The sequence below is a fragment of the Eucyclogobius newberryi genome, unplaced genomic scaffold, assembly GCF_026437365.1.
Source record: "Eucyclogobius newberryi isolate DKJ021-1_F unplaced genomic scaffold, fEucNew1.0.hap1 SCAF_3, whole genome shotgun sequence".
NCBI classification, from domain to species: domain Eukaryota; kingdom Metazoa; phylum Chordata; class Actinopteri; order Gobiiformes; family Gobiidae; genus Eucyclogobius; species Eucyclogobius newberryi.
In genome coordinates this window covers 18647295-18670141 of record NW_027315945.1, presented here as the reverse complement: position 1 = coordinate 18670141, position 22847 = coordinate 18647295, and the positions used below count along the sequence as shown (strand labels likewise).

General features: G+C 39.0%; 2 protein-coding genes across 9 annotated transcripts in view; both read left to right on the top strand.

Annotated features, from left to right (window-relative positions):
* Positions 1-430: 430 nt before the first annotated feature.
* On the top strand, positions 431-3772 carry osr2 (odd-skipped related transciption factor 2). Of its 3 annotated transcripts, none has more exons than XM_072461160.1 (4): positions 431-723; positions 2052-2727; positions 2972-3071; positions 3334-3772. In XM_072461160.1, the coding sequence occupies exons 2-4, from the start codon at positions 2075-2077 to the stop codon at positions 3514-3516; spliced, it is 936 nt and encodes a 311-aa protein (XP_072317261.1). In that variant the 5' UTR covers positions 431-723; positions 2052-2074; the 3' UTR covers positions 3517-3772. The 3 variants fall into 3 exon arrangements, with proteins under 3 accessions (XP_072317261.1, XP_072317260.1, XP_072317262.1); XM_072461159.1 differs by having other exon boundaries at positions 432-723; positions 2048-2727; XM_072461161.1 differs by having other exon boundaries at positions 437-723; positions 2048-2727; positions 3416-3772.
* Positions 3773-6539: 2767 nt separating this feature from the next.
* LOC140374668 (intermembrane lipid transfer protein VPS13B-like) overlaps positions 6540-22847 on the top strand; it is a 285793-nt gene continuing 269485 nt past the window's right edge. For 3 of the 6 annotated variants that reach the window (XM_072461642.1, XM_072461644.1, XM_072461643.1), the window contains exons 1-3: positions 6556-6696; positions 7212-7370; positions 7696-7839. In XM_072461642.1, the coding sequence (XP_072317743.1) occupies positions 7224-7370; positions 7696-7839 (291 nt within the window). In that variant the 5' untranslated portion in view covers positions 6556-6696; positions 7212-7223. Of the gene's footprint in view, positions 6697-7211; positions 7371-7695; positions 7840-22847 lie in introns of all 6 variants that reach the window. The other 3 variants (XR_011929102.1, XM_072461646.1, XM_072461641.1) reach the window with 3 other exon arrangements.

The window sequence follows — 22847 nt, the reverse complement described above, 5'->3', positions numbered from 1 at the left end:
CTGCATTTATGGTTCACAGGTGCTGTTCTGTAGTCTCAAGGCCTCATCTGTCACAAACCAACAAATTACGTTACTCTTTAGTTACCACAATTAAATAAAACGATTAAATGTGGTGGCCCCTAAATAAAACCCGAGCTTTTGACTAAAGGGTCTTGTAAGTTGTTCAAGTCAAGTCCTATCCAAGCGCATGTTTGAGAGTTTTGTGTGTGTGTTAATAGATCAACCTTTTCCTTTTGTGCTTCCAAAGTGTCTCCAAAAGAAGGTGCACGAGAGGTGTCAGAGGAGGCAGGTTCTTCACGATTCTCTCGAGTCCTAGTTGCTATCCAAACACAAATAAACAGAGAGCGAACACTGGAGTTAATGGCAGAGGAGGGTGGAAGGCGTGTCGAGGGCGGGCAATGCGCTCGAGAACCCCGAAGCCCTACAAAGTGAAGGACGGACCGGCGCGTTCGCATACTCCAGTCCCAGCTCCAAACGGGGCTCCAATTTTGCAACTGTTTGATTTTTTTCAAAACTCGTGTGTCATTAGGCTACTTTCACAACTTTTCAGCAACTTGTTACATCTCCATTGAGGTCCGACGCTTCACTCTTGCAACGCGAACAACGTTAAAGTTTCATGGACTTGGAACTTGGAAAACTTTTAACGTGGCTTTTGAGGAGCTTGTCTCGTAGTAGTTGTGGATTACTGACAAAGTGAAGGACATTTGGCAGCTAATAATTGTGGTAAGAAACAAATCTTGCTTGAATTACATTTTATAGTGGAGACCATTTCGGGGGAAATGACACTTAACCCGAAATGGTGACACTTTTTACACGGGGTTAAGTGTGCAAAAAGATGACACAAAGGACAAGAAACATTTATATTTTAAAAGGGGACATTGCCTCGTGAAGGTCTCCATCTGGAGGTCATAGTTCATCTAAGTTTTCACATCACTGCGCTCTGTCCACTGCACGAAACATGGGACACGGCGCGCGCCAGGACTTGTCACAACTTATATGAAAGCGTGTCCCAAAAAATGCAAATATATGACTTTAAGTATTAGATGAGGCACTTAGACTGCTGTCAAAGTTAAAATGAAGTCCAAAGGTTGTTCAGTGAAGAACAGAACTAAGCTGAACCAATGGGCAAAGAACAACAAGTGCTCGCGTGGTTGTGTTGCACCTGTGCAAAATTAACCCTCTCGCTGCAGTCACTGGCTGTAGTCTGTTACAGACAGGCCTTACACGATTTAGAGAAGAAATGTATTGTGGCCCTTTGTGGGGGGGAAATATGTCTTCTAATTTCATTACTCGGGGTGGCTTAGGGAAATTTATAAGCACGCATTGTAGGCCAAATTACATTTAGGTTTATTAAATAATAATAATAATAACAATAATAACATTAATGATAAAAAAAACAAATGTGAATTATTATAACAGAAAATGGAGAAAGTTCGATGTCAGAGGAGTGGGTTCCCGTTGAGCCGCTGGCCAAATGCCATGGCTGCGGGGCTTGTACACGCGGTGACGGGATTCACGCTGCGAAAACCAAACATGTCATCCACCTCGGGTTCTCCTGCAGCATGGGTCTTAACTTAAAATGTAATTGAGAATAATACATTTGTACATCTGTTTGTTGTTCTAATGATCTTCATAATGAAGTAAGGCAATCACAATCAACATTTTAGGCCTAAGTTATTTATTAGTTATTGTTATTTCATCCATCAAAAAACACTACATTTATTAAACAAAATTGAAACCACAGCTAATTACAAATGTTTAAGCACAGTTGCAAATGTTCTTTCACATGTCTACTTGTTAAAACAGTAGGTAATAAGCTACTTATTACTGCTACAAGTGAGCAGTATTTTTAGAAAAAAATTACCAATGTTTTTTCTTGTAATGTGTTGCACCGGTATGCTTAAAAATAATATTCTGATCACGATAAAGGCAAGCCAAACATTTATAGCTCAAATGTCACGTTACACTGACCAGTCTGGAGTACAGACCAGTCTGGAGCAACATTTATCATAATCTGGCAATAACATTTTTTTATCTTTTATCCCAGGAAGGCGTCAGAGTTTTTGCCATCAATATGGGGAGCAAAGCGCTGCACGCACCAATCCCGCTGCACCCGGCGCTGCAGCTCACCAACTACTCGTTCCTGCAGGCTGTCAACGCGTTCCCCGCGGACCAGTTGCAGGGGCTGTACGGCCTAAGCGCAGTCCAGACCATGCACATGAACCACTGGACTCTAGGCTACCCACACATCCAGGGCCTCCGGTCCACCATTACCGAGATGGCGGCAGCACAAGGGCTCATGGACCCCCGGCTTCCTTTCCCTGGTCTGCCCTTCTCAGCTGCGGCTCAACTCTTTCATCCCAAACAAGGCATGAGTGCGCACGTCGTGCAGTCGCTACATAAGGACAGACCGAGGTTTGACTTCGCCAATCTGGCTCTGGCCGCGACGCAGGAGGACCCACCAAAAGCTGTTAATCTGGCCAAGTTGACTTCAGGACTCGGAGGCACAATCTCAGAGCTGAGCAAGCTCTCCCCGGATAGAAAGCCCACGCGGGGCAGACTCCCGTCCAAGACTAAAAAGGAATTTATTTGCAAGTTCTGCGGGAGGCATTTCACTAAGTCATACAACCTGCTCATCCACGAGCGGACCCACACTGACGAGCGGCCGTACACCTGCGACATCTGCCATAAGGCCTTCCGGAGACAGGACCACCTCAGGGATCACAGGTGAGACTGACTTTTACGCGGTCATTACGCACTGGTAAAACAAATAACGCTGTCTAAAGCCTGCACATGATTTTGGTTAACCACATCATAGGCGCGTATGTTCCCAAAATTCACTCAACGAGGGCGCTAAAGCCCCTTTAGTGAGAGCCTTGCTCTCACATTGAGCTATTTCAGTCTATATTGTGTGTAAATTGCAAATGCGTGCGTGAGCAGGAGTTTAATGAAGTGTTACTTATTTTTGCAGATACATTCATTCCAAGGAAAAACCATTCAAATGTCAAGAATGTGGAAAGGGATTCTGTCAGTCTCGGACTCTAGCCGTTCATAAAACCTTACACATGCAGGTAAGTTCAACATCTTTGGACATTAAGTCCCTGATTTTACTCCAGACCAATAAATACGCCGTCTCTGGTGCATGCATGGGGAGGCCACTTAGCAGTTTATCAATACGCACGTAAGACTCAAATAATTACCCAAACTGTTGTGAAAGCTATATAGAACTACAGAAACTGCGTTTTATTTCACTGACTGAAAGATCTATCATTTTTTATTTTATTTTTTTATAATTAAAAGGAATAATCCTTTGCTTGCTTTAAATCTAAACAGGAGTCTCCCCACAAATGCCCCACATGCGGAAGAACCTTTAATCAAAGAAGTAACCTGAAAACTCACCTTCTCACCCATACAGACATCAAGCCCTACAGCTGTGGCCGCTGCAGAAAGGTGTTTCGACGCAACTGTGACTTGCGACGGCACAGTTTGACGCACAGCCCACACCAGGACTACTAGCCTGCATGGACAGACTCAATGTGCAAAGGACAAACGCAAAGAGAAAATCAACAGATTTGCATTTTGGTCAAAGACATTCTCCAAGTCTGGACTGCACTGTTTTCACTGCAGAGAGATTTGGTTCAACAACGGAGTATCATTTACTTGTAAATATCTAGAACATGTACATAATGTTTTCCATGTTTCTGTCTTCAAAATAATACAGGTTAAAATATGTTAATTGTATTGTAGAAATAAATATGTTATATAAATCCAAGTGGTTCTTCATAATTTTCCCCAACAAATAGTTTATTAAATAACAAAATTGTGCTTTATGTGTTATGTTATGAATACAATAAAAACAGAAAACAAGAAAATAAACTCAGTGTCACTGTAGTTTGAATATAGGCCTTAAAATCAAGCCTATCACAATCTCTCAGTGTTGCAACGTTAGTTTATAAATTTGACATATTTCTATTTCATTTTTCTTTTTAAGATATATCTCTCTATAAAATATTTTTTTTTTTTAATTTAGTTTGGTCTACATTTTAAGACTTGCATTGCATACAACCAGTAAATACTTTTTTATTCATACCCCTATATGTTGTACAGCCCAGAATTAATTACCCTTATTTTTTTTTACATTGTAAACATTAGATGTTTTGCCGGAATGCGCAATGTGCACTGACCACGCTCTCCCGAACACGATGTTGTATAAATCGAATTGTCTTAACCAAACAGCAACCAACGACCACGACCAAGTATTTATATATATATATATATATATATATATATATATATATATATATATATATATATATATATATATATATATATACACACACACACACATATACATTACCACACGCACGCACACACACACACACACACACAATTTTATTTACACGCTGTGTCAGAAGACATTATCTAGACGGATTTTATGTTTTATTTGTATGTAATTAATGTTGTTTTGTGCAATGTGTGCATACTGATAACTATAAATATGCATATAGGATAATAATGATAATAATAATAACAACAACAACAACAATAATAATAATAATAATAATAATAATAAATATAGGCTACTGGCATTGACTTGAAAAGTTGGATTTGAAATGGTATTAAAGGTTTTGTTAATCCAACACTTTGTTAACTCTTGTAATTGGGAGAAAAGCTGCATAATTAATTACCGGTAGGCGTACTGGGTTGTGGGCTAAACCACTTTGAACAAAACATGGACCATGTTCAGTATGGGTTTAAATAAAATCCTTTTCTTGTCATGACTGGAGGAGAGAGTATGCGCACAAAGGTCTCATGCTCGCGATGACCCAGCAGCGTGTCCTCGAGAAGACGTGTTATCAAACGGACTGAAGAGGAACATGCGCCGGCAGCGGGCCAGAGCTGCACTTTATGACCTTCACGTCCCTTTGCACAGCACACAGTCTGGCAGAGGTGGCAGTTTGTATTTTAAAGCCCATATAAGAAATCAGATTTATACATATAATTTACCTTTCTAATACACCCTATTAATTCCATTTGTTAATTTGTTTCTGAATTGTGCAAGTTGAAACCCACGAAGGCCCTATTATCTCAAAGCTAATTATCAGACCACAAATGGGTGAATTTGTAATTGACAAAAGCAAATGAAGGACTGAAAACCTAAATTCAGGCCATATGCTATGTGTTTGATGTTTTCAGATCAATGTAATAATGTCACACTCCCACATGGAGGTAAGGGTAAAAATTCCCTAACGATAACGCTGCATTTTGCCATGGGATATCTACAAGGTCAATTTAGAAAGCTTTAGGCGACTAGACACATTTACTTCTTGTATTACAACAAAAATATGCATTTTAACAATGTATATTTTAGCTGCCCCCTATCTGTATTAGATATTACTCGCCTAGAATGTTGGTCTAAATGTCGTCTGAATCGCAGATTTGTGCACATGCTATAATAAATACTATGGTGCAACACATTTTTAAACCAGCACTTTACCCAAAAACCCATAGTCCGACTAAACCTGAGATTCTAAACTCTTCCAGAGTAATTAAGGCTATATGAACAATACTGTAACAATGTCCATCGGTAAGAGTGCAAATGCGTCTTCCAGCAAGGGCATGGCAACACCCTATATGGTGTTCTAGAATTCCTAAATTTAAAAATGAGTCAGGTCAGATAGATTTGCTGGTTAACTGTAAAGGTTGTATTATTGGGCATGAAAGAAAATCTGGCACAATGTTCAAGTCTCAGGCAGCATAAATGAACAATATATTTGTATTTATTTTCACAATAATGTGGTGCTATTATTCAACTCCAAAAGTGTGATTGTTGTCTATTGAAAGGACATTAAGACATTAGATCAATAATACAGGTTTGTTGACTTAATCATTAACAAATGGGGATATAGCATTTGTGGATTTCTATTTTAAATAGAATTCACAAACCCTTGTCCACCATCTGAGATTATATATTTCAAATAACATGAACTCAAATTTGTGCCCGAGCCTTTTTTATAGCCTATTCAAACATAAATATCCATTTAATTTGCAGACCATAACCTCACCTTACCATTGAAATCACTGTCAAAACAAGCCTATGAGGCTACCTCACTACACAGACCCGTCAACCTACATCTGCTTCCTTTGATCACTACAGTGCACTGACTGGTGCCATTAGCTAGAAGGACAAGATGCGTGCGCCAAACTCTTTATGGTGCAGTTGTGGGTTAATTTATATGTAAATTACATGTTTTCATTCCATACAAAGGATTGTAAAAAGAAAATGTTTCTTTTTTGCAAAATAGTCAAACTTTTGCTATTTCTGGTCCATTCTACTGCAAATTTGGGAAACTCGAAAGTCAAATGCCCCCCAAAAATCAGTCGTAAGTCTGACCTAGCCATCTAGACAGGTGGATAATACTGTGTATTCCGTTTCATTCTCATATGACACAGCCAAACGGTCACGTCCATAGATGAGTCTGCTCTGCACTATTTTGGGCAACGAGATCAAGAAGTAGAAAATTCCTATTGCCTTGAACGCCTCAATGCGGAAGTACGGAAGCTGCGCGTGGATGTTTACTGATGACGTTTGACAGGAGCTACACAACGATGTTGCTAGCACGGCTTTTCGGGATAAATTTGAGTAATTAGACCACATATTTAGTCAGGTTGTCTGGTAGGAGAAGCGGTAACCAGGTAAATCAGCATTTATTTCCCTTAACAGCCGTGGCAACATTCCTTAGCGGGTGAAATAAAACTTCTCTGTACTGAAGCAGTTAGCTTAGCTTCGCTTCTTTAGTGTTAGATGAGTTGGAGAAGAGCACACTTGCGTCTCTCCTTAATATCCTACAAAACTTAATATTAATAATAACAATAATAATGGTGACGCAACCTTAGTCTGTACAAAGTGCATGAGTTAAATATTGTGTCTAGTCGCGTTTTATATGCTTCCATGTATCTTTAGCTGTCCATCTCAGGATAGTCAGTCCTCGTAACTTGGCATAGCCACTATGCAGGTTACTCTCAATCTCAGTAACACTAAGGGCTAAAATATGATCATGAAGGTCCACACATCTACAAAATAGTACAAATCTACAAACAGTAAGGCTATTGCTGTGTATTGTTATCCAAAAGCATTGCGTCCCATTGCTGTGAAACAACCACATGCCACTGTTCGCAGTATTGAATTCGGTATCTATTTCCAATGATAGGGCTGAGTCAAGATGTTGGAGTCCTATGTTACGCCGCTCCTGATGAGCTATGTCAACAAATACATCAAGAACCTGAAGCCGTCTGACCTGCAGCTCTCTCTGTGGGGCGGGGATGTGGTCCTGAGCAAACTAGATCTCAAACTGGATGTACTGGAACAGGTATTTGCTTTATCGCGTTTTATTCTTGAGCATACACAAAATATTAGCCATGCTCATTTGTATTCAGAAGTGGCTGTTGGTCTAAAGCAGAGCACTGACATAAGTTTTGCTAACACTTTCACAGAATTCCCATTTTCATAATAATTGCTATGATTAATAATGCTCTTTAAAAGCTTAACACTTTTGATTATTCACTTTTTTCATTACACTACATCTTGGGACAGCTTCTAATCTTCTGGTTACGATCTCTCTACAACCTGACCCACTGTCACTCACAGCATTTGACTACATATGCTGTAAAACATTTTCTTAATCTTGTTTGTAGGAGCTGAAACTCCCCTTTACATTCATGAGTGGTCACATACATGAGTTGCGGATCCATGTGCCCTGGACTAAACTGGGCTCTGAACCCGTCGTCATCACAATCAACACCATGGAGTGTATCCTCAAACTACGGGACGGAGCACAAGTGAGTGTTATTTGTGATTCTCCTGGGCTTATTTACCTCATACAGTTTCAATAATAATTAAAGCCGTGGAGTGGCGATGATGGCTCTCGCCTCCCGCACGACCGCCTTCCCGCGCGACCGCCTTCCCGCGCGACCATGTTTTCTGCTGCGTTTTGCGGCATACCAAACGAAGCTCAGTAATTCACCCATGATGATTGTGTAGTTTGCGATTCAAATAGTAGTTTGTCCTGACAAATTGCAAGATTGTGCTGAACGCAGACCTGAGCAGGGAGAAAGAGAGCCTCGGTGACCCGGGACATTTCATTGATGTTCAGGGGGTCAAAAATACCCGAGTTGTGGCAGAAAAAATAAAGTCTAAAGAATAAAGTCTAAAGAATAAAGTCAAAAGAATAAAGTCAAAATAAGTGTAAAGAGTAAAGATAAAAGAATAAAGCCTAAAGAAGAAAGCTAAAGAATACCAAAGGGATGGAAGAACAAAAAAAATAAATAAAATAATAATAATTCTAATGCTAAAGCTACGTACAGACCGCAGACGCCTAATCGCGCCCGACGCAGAATTTGAGCGCGTGTACATTAGAAAGGTTTACGCTCCGGAAGCGCGCTCTCGACGCCCCGGCCACTGTACACAGGCGCGCGTACGGCGCGCTCGAGCTCTCTGCGCACATGCGCAGTAGAGGTGTTGTCGCATGAGCAGTGCAGTTGTTGTCGGTGTGGCCTTTCATTGTGTAAAATGGCGGATATCGAGAGCGTTGTTTTCACGTTTTTGGTTTTCAAAACCCTCACACGGAGGCGCCGGGCTTATTTCTGTCTCTGTATTCCACCGTGAATACATCGTACAGCTCCTTTCTCCCACACACGGCCACAATCAGTCTTTCGTCTGCCATTGTTGACGAGCAAGGAAAAAGTGGCGCTTCTTGGGGAATTCCACGGGGAATACCGGAAATGTGAGGGGAAGTACGTACGTACGTACGAACAAATCAGACAATGTTGAGTTTTTCACACAATGTGTAGGGGGCGCTATAGAGTAAATTTGTTACATGGGTATTTATTTCCAATCAGACCATAAAAACGCATTAGTGAGTGAAATATGAGCTCCGTAGATCATTTCCATTAGGCGTGACTTGTCCTTGAAAAAACAGGGAATTAAGCCTTTTTTGAGGGCGTGTTCTTATGAGACCATAAAGAATATCAACATTCTTTTGAATATTTATTAAATTTCAATGTCGTTAGTTTTGAGCTCGATCGGACAAAAAACAAGTACGATTTTGAAAAAAAAAAGGTCAAACGTGGCGGCGCCACTTTGATTCGACATGGCTAACTTCCTGTTTATCATAGAGCGATGCTGCCATGTGCGTTTTACTCATCAAAGGTCAGAGGTCAAAGGTAGCTCTATCACTGTCCCAAGTCTCATGTGCCTAGGCCAACGATTAAGCGTTTCATGTTTTTTCTTTTTTGAACTAGTCGGCACTGTTATGATGGGCGTTCTCGCAACCTCCATTTTATTGGAGTTCGGGCCGAGCCGATGGCTTCTATGTCCCCATGTGTGACATTCATCAATGTTCAGGGTCAAAAATGCCCGAGTTGTGGCAAAATGACCATGCAAGAATAATAATAATAATAATAAGAAACATGGCATTCCCATTCCATGGAATGGCTCGAGCCAATGGTGAGTCAGTTTTATTTGTTGGCGCCTGTCAAGATCCCAAAGTTGTCTTAGAGAGAACAAAATACACAATATATTAGTGCTGTACAATATTGGAAATAATTGTGATATGGGTATAAAGTGCTGCAGATATCGATATTATTGCGATATTTCAATATATATATATTTTTATACAATATTTTCAGTTATATTAAAACAAATTTGTTCATGCAAAATAAAAAAGCAATACTAAAATATAGCCGCAAGCTGATCGGCCCTCGCCACGCCGCCGCCACGCCACAAGAGGAGGGGGCGCTAACGCGCCCCAATTGTCCTTTTATTACATCTACTGCTGAATCTGTGACGCTGTCACATCTTCTCCCCTTTGTTTTACCATCAAAAAGCAATTTTATTTTGAATTCTTGGCAAAATGTGCGGCTTTGCCGCACAGACACCGTAACTCTTAGAATAAAAATGTAGATAACTTTTGATGGTCCACCCCTGAAGATGAGTCTCACCAAATTTCAGGTTAATATGTCTAACGCCCTAAGAGGAGTTCGTGAAAGTCTAAAGTGTAAACATGTTCTGGCGATTTCCCCATTGGAATAACATGGAAGGTTTCGGTCATCGTTACGGCAAAGCCATAACAATTATGACATGGGTCTCATAGACGTTTTTGATGGGGATTCTAAAATTGAGTTGTGTGTCAAATTTCATATAATTTCGCAAAACTAAATATTTAACCTCCATATAAAATCTGTAGGGGGCGCTGTGGCTCCAAATTAATTTATTTCACTTCAAGTAGGTTTAGAGCAAAGAGTTTAACAACTGATTCTAATTTGACGCAATTCGGACTTTATCTGCGCAAACGGCAGAAATGTTAAATTTGGGAGATTTCTGAAATTCTTGCTACAGTTTGCGGCTTCGCCGCACAGAGACCGTGAGAGGTATCAATGTAATTTGGATAACTTTTGATGTCCCACTCCTCAGTAGCATTTTCACCAAATTTCAGCTTTTTAGGGCCAACGCCCTGGGAGGAGTTCGTAAAAGTACGACGTTTGGAAAAACTCCGAAGTCATGTTTAGCCATTTTTGAAGCAATATGGCCGACATTTGGTTGGGCGGACGGCATTTCTCTTGTCACCATCTACCTCTGCGCCAAATTTCATGATTCTACGATCAGATTTTTTTTGGGTCATTTCCCATCTCTCAATGCATTTTTGGTACATTTGGGGGCGCTGACGCGCCAATTTTTTTAATTTTAGAAAAAGGAAATAGCCAGAATGTAGAGAGGCACGATTTTTAGAGGTGTGCTAATTTTTGTGACTTTTCGTCAATGTTCACTGGGTGAAAAATAGGGGGGTTGGTCCCGAGAAGAAGAAGAAGAAAGAAAGAAAGAAAGAATAATATTCCGATGCGAAAACAATGTTTCCCATTTTCAAATATCATGAACTATACATTTTCGGAAAGCGCTCGCGCTTTCCTACCTCATGGTGTGGGTCCCTGGTCACTGACGGGTACTTTCGTTAATTTTGAGTGGGCTCCGCCCACTTTGTGTTTTTGGCCCTCTATACAGTAATAATGTTCAATTTTTGCATTACATGCTTATATGCTCGGAACATGCAAGATATGGGGAACGTATTCGTGAGCTACTTAGCGCAAATGAGTGCTTTATATGGAGCGGTCGTCATCCCAATTTAAAGTGCTTGTTTAGTGCGCACTTTTGCACGGGCTTCGCCCGTTTACAACGGTAAAGTTCCATTTTCCTACTACTAATTAGTATGCATGGGGCGTGCATGAGTGAAGGAGTGCGTTAGTGAGTGTTTGGAAGTGGGCGAGCGCTTCGCGCTCGATTTCGTGCGCACGGCCTTACGAGATTAATAGGCCTCTCGCCAGCTTGTGGCGCTCGGGCCTAATAAAGACTAATTTATACTGAATAAGGAATATAATTAATGAAATCTGCCTTTTCAACTTTTTTTTAAAAACACTACATTTCTGTCAAATGGAGGATCTTGATGATACAAATTTGTTGCAGTATTGATTATTTTCAATACCTTGTGCAGCCCTAATTTATCTTTCATGCTATGATACAATTTTAGACGGGTAATGTTTCATTTAATGCAGTACATTTTGAAATAATAAAGACTTTATTATATGATTATATTATTATTATTACGCCATTATAAGTGTTGATTATTACGCCATTATAAGTGTTGATTAATTTAGAAAAAAGAGAGGCGGTTTTCTGGACTATATTTTACTTTTTTACAAATTGAAATTTGAGTTAAGCTCTTGACCAATTTTGAACGGCTGACATTTCCAGACCAGATGTCCCCACAGAAACGCATTTCTTCGGAAGTCAATTAGAGCTAATTATATAGATTGTGGTTAAAATGTGTAACACATGAGCCTGAGCTGCCAAAAAGTAATGGTAAATTTCAAATTGTTCAGGTGGCTACTGCTTGAGAGATCAGGTTTCTGGAACCAACTGTAAATTAAAAAGTATTGTTATGCCTCATCTACTGTTGTTGATAGTGGTGAGAGTGTGTAGTCCCAAAACAACTATTTGTTACAGCTGTAGTCTGAGAGGCACTCTGTTACGAGAAGACTTTGAGAAAATTGCAAATGACATGTAGACAAATTATTCAGTCGTATGTAAACCCAAGGGACATGATGTGGATCAGAGCCAAGAGTTGGAGTAGAAATCCTTCCAGTATGAGGAATTTAAATGAGCCACTATACCTTTCTCATGTGTAAAGGAGAGAACTGACCACTACTGACTGTGTTCTGCTGCCAAGAAAGACACACGGCTTCCTCACATTATTTAGATTTGTGTAATTTGGTAACCTATACGGCTGATTACCTTTATGATTATACCTTAGCTTCTCATGTCCCAGTATCCCACATTGTAATGACATTTAGAGAAAAATGGTTGCAGGATATTGTTTAAGTGACTTGCATGGAGAACATGCAAATTTATTCTCATAAGTACTTTTGTAACATGTTGGTCTGAGATAGACATGAACCTGGTGAGTCTCTTGCGACTTGCTTGTGGAAATGATAAATGATCAGAATAATGCAGTTTGTCTTCTTAATTACTATCAGGGGCTGAGTGCTGGCTTGTGAAAACATCTGCATGTCTTTTGAACTTCATTAAGTCTTGTGTTACTTGACCGGATTTATTCAGCCCGTTTTAATGCTGCTGTTTCCTCTTGGGAGGAACTGGGTAATATTAACGATATTCAGATTGCCCAAATGGACCCATCTGCAAAGCTCTAAATGCACCTCATATAGTTTCCAGAAAGGGGGTGTTTTGCAGGAGTTGGAGATTACAGGCTCTGCTGACAATATAATTGCTCCAAATTAGCTGCAATGAGGACTTGCTGTGAAAAAATATGGAAAACAAAATGTAAATGTTAAGTTATTTTGGATACTGCCTACACATTTACTAACACTTAAGAGCGTATTATGTTACATGCTCATGAAATTATATAAATTGCTCACACATTATGGCTGTTCCCTGAATATACGGAAACTAAAATCTCAATATAAATAGTTGTTTTAATGTGATATCCTGAGCCGCATTGTGCTGCTGCAAACGCTGTAGATGAGGTGTGATGGCTTCAGTGGAGGGGGACTGGACAGGGATTTAACTGGATCATGGTGTTGACTCGCAGGCAGACTTTATTCTTTACGAGTCGGAGATAAGGGCCTGTGTTTTACTGAGGAGACCCGCTCTGGGTTTGGCTCGACTTGCTGCTTGATCTGGGAGTTTTATGGCTGCCGAGAGCGTTTGCCACTGATGTAGAGGTTCTACTTGATGCATCGTCTCAAGATGATTTGGGGAGGTGCTTCTGAGACTTGTTGGTTTGGCTCTCAGTCCAAGCCTCACCACCAATACTAATGGCCCCTAAATAATGGCTCATACTTGTGATTCAGAGAACCTCCTTTCAAAGACAACCTTTTTTATGTTTTCATTCAAATTTGGATAAAGCGTCTGAGTGTTCTGCCATGGTCAAAGAAGATGAAGGATCCTTTTGTGACTCTTTGAAAGTAGCAAAACTAGGGCTGAGCGATATGAAAAAAAAATAATCCAGATAAGCAATGGAAGGAGTACTTTTACGGACTACGACAGAGTCTGAGGACTACGACAAAGTCTGAGGAATAAAGTCTGGCGGTAATGCAACACTTGGATGCCAACCGCCATAAAACAACAACAACAACAACAACAACAACAACAATAATCCAGATTTTTTTTCTCTCATACTGATCGATTTCCCATTCAATTTTATTTGTCTTTACAAAAACAAAGTCAAAATGGCTTTTAGTAATGATTTCATGAACATAAACTATACAGACTTTTAATCTGTGCTTTTTAGCACAATTATTATTCATATTATCCAAATTCCGACCTCTGCTCAAAACGACATAATTTTTACTGACAGGATCGACTGAGGACCTCTTCATTCAAAAAACGCTCCCAAATAATTTACGATCTCACGTGACTCATTCTCGATCTTTCGATTAATTGCCCAGCCCTAAGCAAGACCCCAGTAATCTTCTATTTGTGATTGTAGACTTTTCAACGTTTAATATAAGGAAACTATCTACAGGACATGACGATATGTCGATAGACATGGTTAGACTTTATTAGTGGGGTGTGTTTGTAAATTTGCAGCACATCATGGAGTCTGTTAAATGTCCTAAACAGTCGGTGGAAGTCAGTAACCAGATCGCACAAACAGGATAATCTCAGTCCCAGTGCCATTCGGAAACCATGAGCTTTGATTGTAGGAGCACAGGGAGCAAATGGCTTACAGAGATTGTGGCATAACTCAGCAGAGCTCTTGTCCTGAGAAGTTATTTAAAAGATGTAATTAAGACAAGTTTTCCTCTTTTGATTTTGTGGTCTTTACTCTGCATTGATGAGATTGAGAGATCCAATCCAACTTTATTTTTATTGCACTTTAAAAACAGCAGATTTGACCTGAGTGGTGTACACAACCATAATAAACACAGCAATGAAATGAAATGACACGACTAACTCTGTTTATTTAAACCTTTTGTGACATTTAAACCAAGACCCCGGTAAATGTAAGGAGTATCTGTTACTATTGTGGCCATTGAGCCACAGTCCCGGTTTGTCTCGGAGACGCTTCCTGGTGGGATGAGATTACTGCACGTCCTCAGACAGTCCTCAGACACAGGAAAGCGCTCAGGGAAAAGTCCATGAGTCAAAGAGATCGATCCACAGTGTGCAGGATGCTGCTGTTCCACCGTTTAATCCCCTGCTCTCAGGCCATCCGGGACACAAGCGCTCAGTCTCAAGTATTAGGGGAGATACTGAAGTCTGGGAAACAATTACCGGGCAGTTAAGACTAATGCTAGTCTTTTAGACCCTTGACTTAAAAACAGAAGATTGAATTACTTTCTTTTACTCGGCCAGAAGGACATGTTTTATATTTACAAGCGGTTTTGTATGTTTTTTGTTTGCTTTTGGGCTTGAATTTTTGCTTCATTTATAATTTAAACATGGTGGTCTGTGTTTGCTACATTTGGGTTTACTGATTTGTTTAATTAGTTATAATACTATTGTGATGTTAGGGCGATGTTATAGAGCCTTCCTAGAGTGACGTGCTTAGAATAGCCTGGAGTGTCCATTAATTGTATTTGAGGCAGCAAAATGAAAATTTGAATTTTGAAGTTGTTAAACCACAGAAAGAAATTGTTCTTGTTTGTGTTTGTCATATTTCCCAGAGTATTAAGAGCTGATTAGTTTTTGTTAAATTTTCTAAAGTTCACAAATTTAAAGGCAGTATGGACGATTTTTTGGCGATTTGAGAACGCAGGCGGAAGTGCGCATGCGCACTCCCCCGTGCGGACTGATACAACACACACGAGCGTTTGTTTATTAGCGCAACGGAGCGCATCGCATCTCTCGTCTCCCGCAGATTTCCGTCTCTTCTGCGCCAGCTCGAACTGTCTTTCTCCGTCTTCATTTTGCCCCATACACTGAGGGAACTATATTATGATAGATCCATGCGCTTAGGCACACGGAAACGTGGGGACGAGCCTGACGCGGCTGCAGGTGAGCGGTAGGTGCGTTTTATGATTGATACGTGGCAGGACAAATGATTTATCCACGCCACGAGGAAATATGATAAAAAATTTGCTGAAAAAAATCGTCCATACCACCTTTAAGTAGTCGTATAAGTAGTTTATGGTGCTTGATTGAATAAAATATATATTTCTTAATCAAACTGTGGTGTCTAGCATAATGTTATACTCAATTTTGTGGTAGTGAGCAATTATGCTAATTTTGGGGTAATGTAAAGGGCTCTGGCCCAGTGATATAAAGTACATATGGTAGTTGGATTCTGCTCTTTACCTATAATGTAATCTAAAATTTGAGGATGTTGACTATGTGTGTACATTTTCTCTGTAGATTGAGGTAAATTGTGGTCTGTGTTTTGCGTCTCACGATTCCACAAATGCTCACACACGTTTGGTCTGTGAATAATTACTTTTGTTCACACTAGTGATCTCTGTGCCAGAAAACGCAAGATTCCAGCAAGTAAAACTAAATATCCCTGTAATGATAATAGAACTAGTTGTTCATGTGCAGCGATGAGCTCGGATGTCCTGGACTCCAGGAGGTCCCTGAAGTAGCCCTTGTTGCTGGTGTTGCGTGTGGGCACTAGGAATAGAGTGTGCCACAGTCAGTAGTTTTTGCTCTAATCTCCACCGGCTCAGGGCCTTGTAATGTGTGTGTAAGAGCCCAAGAATGCTACATGAATAATTGCCCAACATGTCACTCTCCATTGCGGGGGAGAGGGGAGAGAGTGGGGAAGACTGTGTAGAAGAGGCATATGGTGAGCTTAAAACATAATAAACACACTGGATATCTTTTTGACAGAGTTTATCACTCAGCTTTGACGTTGACCATACACTTTTGTGACAAATCCCATAAGAAAATGACCTGTCGTATTCAAGCTGCATTTGTGTTGCATAAAGTTGCTTAATTTGTTTTGAGGTTTTTATGACAGTGTTGAAGTTACTGTTGGGTATTCTCATTGTGCCTGTCCCATTTCCAGATAAGTCCCCTTTTTTTAGTAATCATTTACATACAAGGGCTGTTCAAATTCTTGGTAAATTAAAATGGGGATTGGTCCTGGCAAAAGAGCTAAAATGTACTATGATACAATAGCTCATAGAACAACTGATATACTGAAAAACGTGCTAGATTATGAGATCTGTGCCAAGATATTGATCCAGACCATGTCATGTTCGAACATCTGCTTATACAAAGCTGTTTTGTTGGATAAACACAGGTACTAAACACAATTAGTTCAAGTTAGGGAAATCAGTTATATTCTCTGTATGCTTTTGGTTGATATCTGGTGTCTGCTGGTGATTAAAACCATAGATATCGGTGTCAGCCTAACAGAGCTGGATCAAAGAATCTTGCTATACTATAACTATAATATTGATTGTGATTGGCATAACTCTGGCTGACAGAACAAACGCTTCAGAATCATAATTTAGGATTCCATTTAGTGGTGCACCAATATGGAAAGTTTAGGCTGGTTGTTTATACACTTGTATTTGTTTTATTTTTATTTTTAATATTTTTATGTAAGAAATGGCTATAAACAAATTCATTTTTATTCTAAGATAAGGATCAAATCGGTTTTAAAATGTATAGAGTCAGTTAGAACACATAATGCCCTTCTTTTGGAACTTAAATCATAATCATATAAATCCTATTACTCTAATAAAGAATATGATTATTCTTTAAAATTTACGTTCACAGTTTTTCCATTCTGTGAATTTCCTTTTTAATTTATATTATATATTATATTATGATATCTCTCTGTACCTTTCCAGTCCGTGTGTCGCTTTTGGCCAATATTGATATTACTAATTTCAATGGCGTGAATATTGTCCGATACCGATACTGGGTTGATATGTCTGTGCATTCCTAATTATATTAAAAATCCAGTTTTCAACGTTTCAACAAAATATGAAATGTTAAATTCAGTTATTACTATTTCTTCAGAATATGCAACAGCAACTTTTCAAGATAAATTCCATTAACGTAATCTCAATACTGGTAAGTTTTCCTTGTACTTTGAAAGATGATGATGATGATCTGGTTTCCTACGCATGCAAATGGATCTGTCCTTTCCTTCTAAAGTCTTTAATCTGGATTTGTTGCACTTCTGCGATTGTTCCTCTGATCCAGGCCAACACTCAAGAATGGGCCTGGTTTGTCTCTTCATGATGTAATAAGGATGGAGGTAACCACATTTGTTTCTAAAGTGAACCTGACACTTCTCCATCCTTCAGAATGGTTGATAAATGTTGACAGAACTGGAGCCGCTTTGAAACCTGGATAATAAAAGCTATGCAAACATAAGTCCCTGCATTCCTCTTGCATGCTGAAGCTTCTTTCAATATGACTTTGGTATTTCTCAACATTAACAGAAAGTCCTCTCCCATTTCTCTTGGGTTGATTTATTTTATCTTGCGGGGTTGAGCCATGTTGATACTCACAATACCACAGGAGAATGGTCAAATGCACCTAGCATGTGCAGTTACCCTCTCAAGAATATTTACTGGAGCTTGATGCCATATTTTGTGTAAATTCTTCTTCTGGTTGAATGGACTTGATTATTCAATAACATTTGTATTATGGCTACAATTATTTTTATTTAATTGAGTCTGAAAATGGTTAATTAAAAAATAATATGTTCATTTCTTGAACTATTGCATAGTTTCTGTACTTAATAATTTTCATGCGTCCAATCCATTAGCAAGATTTGAAGATTTTCTAACAGATGTTTGTGTGTAATTGGTCATTGTTAAGCATAATTTACAGGAAAAAGCCCTGAAAATATCTTTATATATACTTTAAGACTTGTACAGTTTAATGTTTGTCAATCTTGCTATTTTAATATTTTCATAATAAAAAACAATATAAACTGTTCAATATGACGGTATGTTATATATTTGTCTGGTGTGTTGGTTACCGCCTGCTCCTCCTGTAATCATCAGATCTTCATCAAGTGTCGTGCTGTATGCTTGAGTGTGCGACTCGTCCCTGTCAGAGCAGCTCAGAAAGAGTTTTATTACCGTTAACACATTGCAGTTATTAGCATGGAGGGTTGCCGTGCGAGCGTCGGCAGCATGCTTCACATGCTCCGTCTGGGCTTGTGGTTTTCTGATGGAGACATCTAAGGAACCAAACCTCTTAGATCTAAATCCGGAACCATTTCTCCCTCTCCTTTTGTCTCCTTCCACTTTCCTATCCTGAACTCATTCTTTCTCACCTGGCTTCTGAACCAGTCTTAAAGAAAAGCAAAGGAAAAAAAAAAGGTTTCCACAGATCTCTGCTGTTCTGAGTTTTTCCTCTTCAATTAGTCTGGTCATTAGTGAGACGTGTATTAAAGTTCAGGTGATGTTAACTTCCAGTGTTGGTCTCATTTGGCTCCAATAAAAAGAAATTGAGATACCTGAGATCAGGAATTTTGCCCCTCTCCGAATTCCATCGCGCCACTTTCATCAAGCCCATGGAACTCGATTCAAGACACCTTCTGCTACTGTTATTTTAATAGATTTGATTGTAAAATGTAGTGTTTCAGTAGCTCCCCTGTCCATAAATGAGCGACAAGTCTCTTTGCCGTTTATATCTGTAGACCGCATTAAAAATCGGTGCATTATACAAATTGTATCACTTTCTTTAGGAATAAGCTTATGTATTATTTATGTTTAAGCTTCTTGAATAACTTTTGGAGGTTTCGCTCCAGTATGTCATGTTTTTCAGCTTAAACTGTTGTATATGAAAGAGAAAACCCAAGTTATCCAGTTCATATTTCTGAAGATACATTACACCTCAAGAAGACTTCATCTGTGCTGGTGATGCATTGAGGAATAAAGATGTTCATATGAGGCTAGTCTGTTGGCTTCAAATTTTTGGCGGACATTCGAGCACTGAAAGGGTCTGAATGAGTCTGGTAAAAGTGTATTGACACGAAGGTGCACATCTTGCATCACAAAGTGGCTCCAAGCGTTTTGAGCTCTGGAGAGATGGACAACTACAATAAATATGCAGTATTAATCAAACGTGAATGAAACCAAATGATGAGGATTTAACATGGTTGAAAGCTAAGAAAATAAATAAAAAAATAATATTAATTTATAAATAATAATATAAAAACTGTTAACTGCAAGTTTGATCCAGAGGTTAGGTTAGAAACCTTTGACTTTTATGAAGCTCCAATCCACATGTGCAACCAAAATGATTTGATTCAATTTAAATGTCACACATTCAAAATTAAATAAACAAATCACAATGAAAAGCCCACTGTAAACAATAGGATGTTGCCGTGGTACATGATAATAGACTACACATCTTTGGCAGCGTACCTCAATGACAAATGAGTCACACTGTGGGAATGTGAAAATTGGGAACTGATTGTTCTGTTAACTCGTCAATAACTTAATATAATTTTTGGTAATGGTATCAAAGCCAGCACAAGGTCAGCACTAGGCCATAATCTCTTTGGGACATTTGTGTTTGATAAATGTAGGTGAATGAACATTTTGACGAGGCCTAAATTACTATTGTACTTCTTGGATTTGTATTGGAATGGTTTGATAATTATTCACTCTGTTTTTATGAGGATGGCCCTTCCTTTTTGAAAGAAGAGCCCTTTCTACACAGGAAACACTAAGTGAACCGTGAGCTTTCATCACCATCGTTTTATTACTGTGTGATTTTGTGGGTTTTGGAAGTCTTGTTTAAGATGACAAGGACATATATATAGTTCATATACAGTGTGTAGAATGGCTGCCATACCATTTGGTATGTGACTTCAAAGTAACATGAAAAAGATTCTTTGCTGATGGAACACACAAAGGAAGCAGCACATTAACATTAATTTTAGCTGTGTTCAGTTGCACTTCCTGCTATACTGATCTTTAGAAGTAACGCACTTGCTTAGAAAAATGATGCTAAGTTCAAGTTAAACACTGCACCACATTGTATACATTTCAGGGCTGTAATATTTCATTAGCAGAGAACATTCAGAGCAAATGGGGATTTTCTTTCCCAGTAGTGGATTTTATTACTTGAACAGCGGAGAGTTAAAGTGAACAGTTTTCATTGAGATAATTATTCAAAATGTCACACAATCTGATATTCACCGGGGTACATTTCATTTTCTAATCCCTCCAATCTGCCATGGATTCCAGCTGCATGGCTTTACTGTACAAATGTAGGGATGAGTGCAACTCTGGCATAAATTGGCTTTGTAGCTCAGATTCCATCACTTTTGTACAATAAAGTTTGCTTCAAAGCATGTGTATGAAGATTCTCATTTTCATAGAGAAGATTAAGAATATTACTTCTAGATAGGAATTTCAACATTATTAATGATTATTGATAATTGTGATTATTCACAATATCACAATATAAAGTAACTAAAAATAATTATTTTGACAATTTTAGAAGCAAAAGGAAGTCTAAAGTATAATTTTATCTGGTTGTTTTTTTTCTTTCTGTTTAGAGCGCTCAATTTTGCAGTAATACGGTTACTAATAATGACGATGATGATGATGATATTATTATTAATGATAATGATAATAATAACAACAACAACAATAACAATAAAATACAATAATAAAATGATAATAATAATTTTGAGAACATAATTTGTTTATGAAGATCTTAGACAGGTCTTTAAGCAGTAAACGGTATGTGTGTGTGTTTGCCTTTCCAGAGTTTAAGGTTTTAATTTAAATGTACACAAAAACGTACCAAACTGAAAGCATCACTAATCTCAGCAAATGGTTCTTGTATTTCTTCCTTGCATTCTCATTACATTACACAAAGATTAAACTATGTCATGGGTTTCATGCATTTGTTACAGTTTCATTAAAAAGCCATAAGCAACAAATGTTGAGTTGACCTGATGAATGAGACCAAAGCCAAGGGGAAGTTAGGGAAAAGGTGATTTGATGATGAGCTGTTTAACTTGTTGCCGTGGACCAGCTCTCAAGAATTTAAGTGTAAGAGAAGTGGCCACATAACATTTGACATCACTGGAACCATACCAAACTATGACAGTGTTTGGACGTCTTAGCTATTTTTCACTTAGCCCAAATAGAAAGGACAAGAAACAATTATCACAAGAAAAACCAACAGCTAATCACTACAATGTATTCAATATATTTGTTTATTTTAAGTTGTTGACAACCCTACTATGTCTGGTTTTCTGCAAGTAGTATGAACATATAACAAATAAAATGAGTCTGAAAAGATTCCCAGTGGGCAAGGCTATTATTATTTTTTACATAATTTGTTATCTAATATCTTTATACTCGTTTTAAGTGTTTTTTTGGTCTCAAGTTTTCTGGAAACCGGGTAGTCAAAGGTAAATAAGCTGCAGTCTCAGTGGATTTAGCAGCTCTGACGAGGGTGGACTCCAGACAGGCTCAGCCTACTCCCCTGGTCCTGGGCCAGACACAGGCAGGACAGGGGTCAGCCATGGCCTTCCTGTGCCCTAACCCTCCAAAGGTGCCCACTTACCCTCTGAGTAGGGGGTCCCCTCACTTGCCACTCACAGCACACAGGCGTGTATCTCTCATCCGATCACATAGTTCTCTGCTGCAGCAAGTCTCACTTTCTCTGCCTCTGTTATTTTTTCCATTTATCCCTTGTCTCTTTTCCTTTTTGCTACCATCATCTTTGGTCAACAGCTGAGTTGACATGCCTTTAGGGGAAGCAGCCCCCCTTGTCCTCATTCCCTCCAGATTCTGTGTGTCCGTTCTGCTCTCCCTGCGCTGTGCCCTGCTGTGGCGCAGGGAGGATCAGTTTACGCTGCAGCAGCTGAGCCAGACTTCATTTGTGCCTGGGCTTCCCTTCGAAAAGGCATGTTTCATCTCTGGAGAGTTACTCACTGCTCACAGTGACATTGAGCGCTTAATTGCTCTACAGCCAAATTTGGCAGTCTTGTCCTTTTGTGGCAGTTTGAATTGTTGAACCCAAGTTCTCTTGGCCTGCAGCAATAGGCATTCCTTAAAGTATAGATCTGGAAGTTTACAACAGCAAGAGACTGTTTCCAATTGTAATGTGTTTAAGAGGGGCATTCTGATGTAAACATAAAACGTATCTAATTAAATGGCATACATGGGAAACTTCAGTTCTGAATTGTACAGAAATATATGATAGCTACAGCTGGTGTAAACAATTAATGAAACCAAAATACACAGACACACACACAAATTGGGATGCACATAAGGTTTTTATGCTACTTAGGATTGAACTATAACATAAGAAGGTCATAATTTTACTTAATGTTTAT

Coding starts and splice junctions, on each gene's coding strand:
- osr2 (XM_072461160.1), top strand. CDS start 2,075: ATGGGGAGCAAAGCGCTGCACGCACCAATCCCGCTGCACCCGGCGCTG. Junction 2,728..2,971: donor GACCACCTCAGGGATCACAG/GTGAGACTGACT, acceptor TTATTTTTGCAG/ATACATTCATTCCAAGGAAA. Junction 3,072..3,333: donor ATAAAACCTTACACATGCAG/GTAAGTTCAACA, acceptor AAATCTAAACAG/GAGTCTCCCCACAAATGCCC.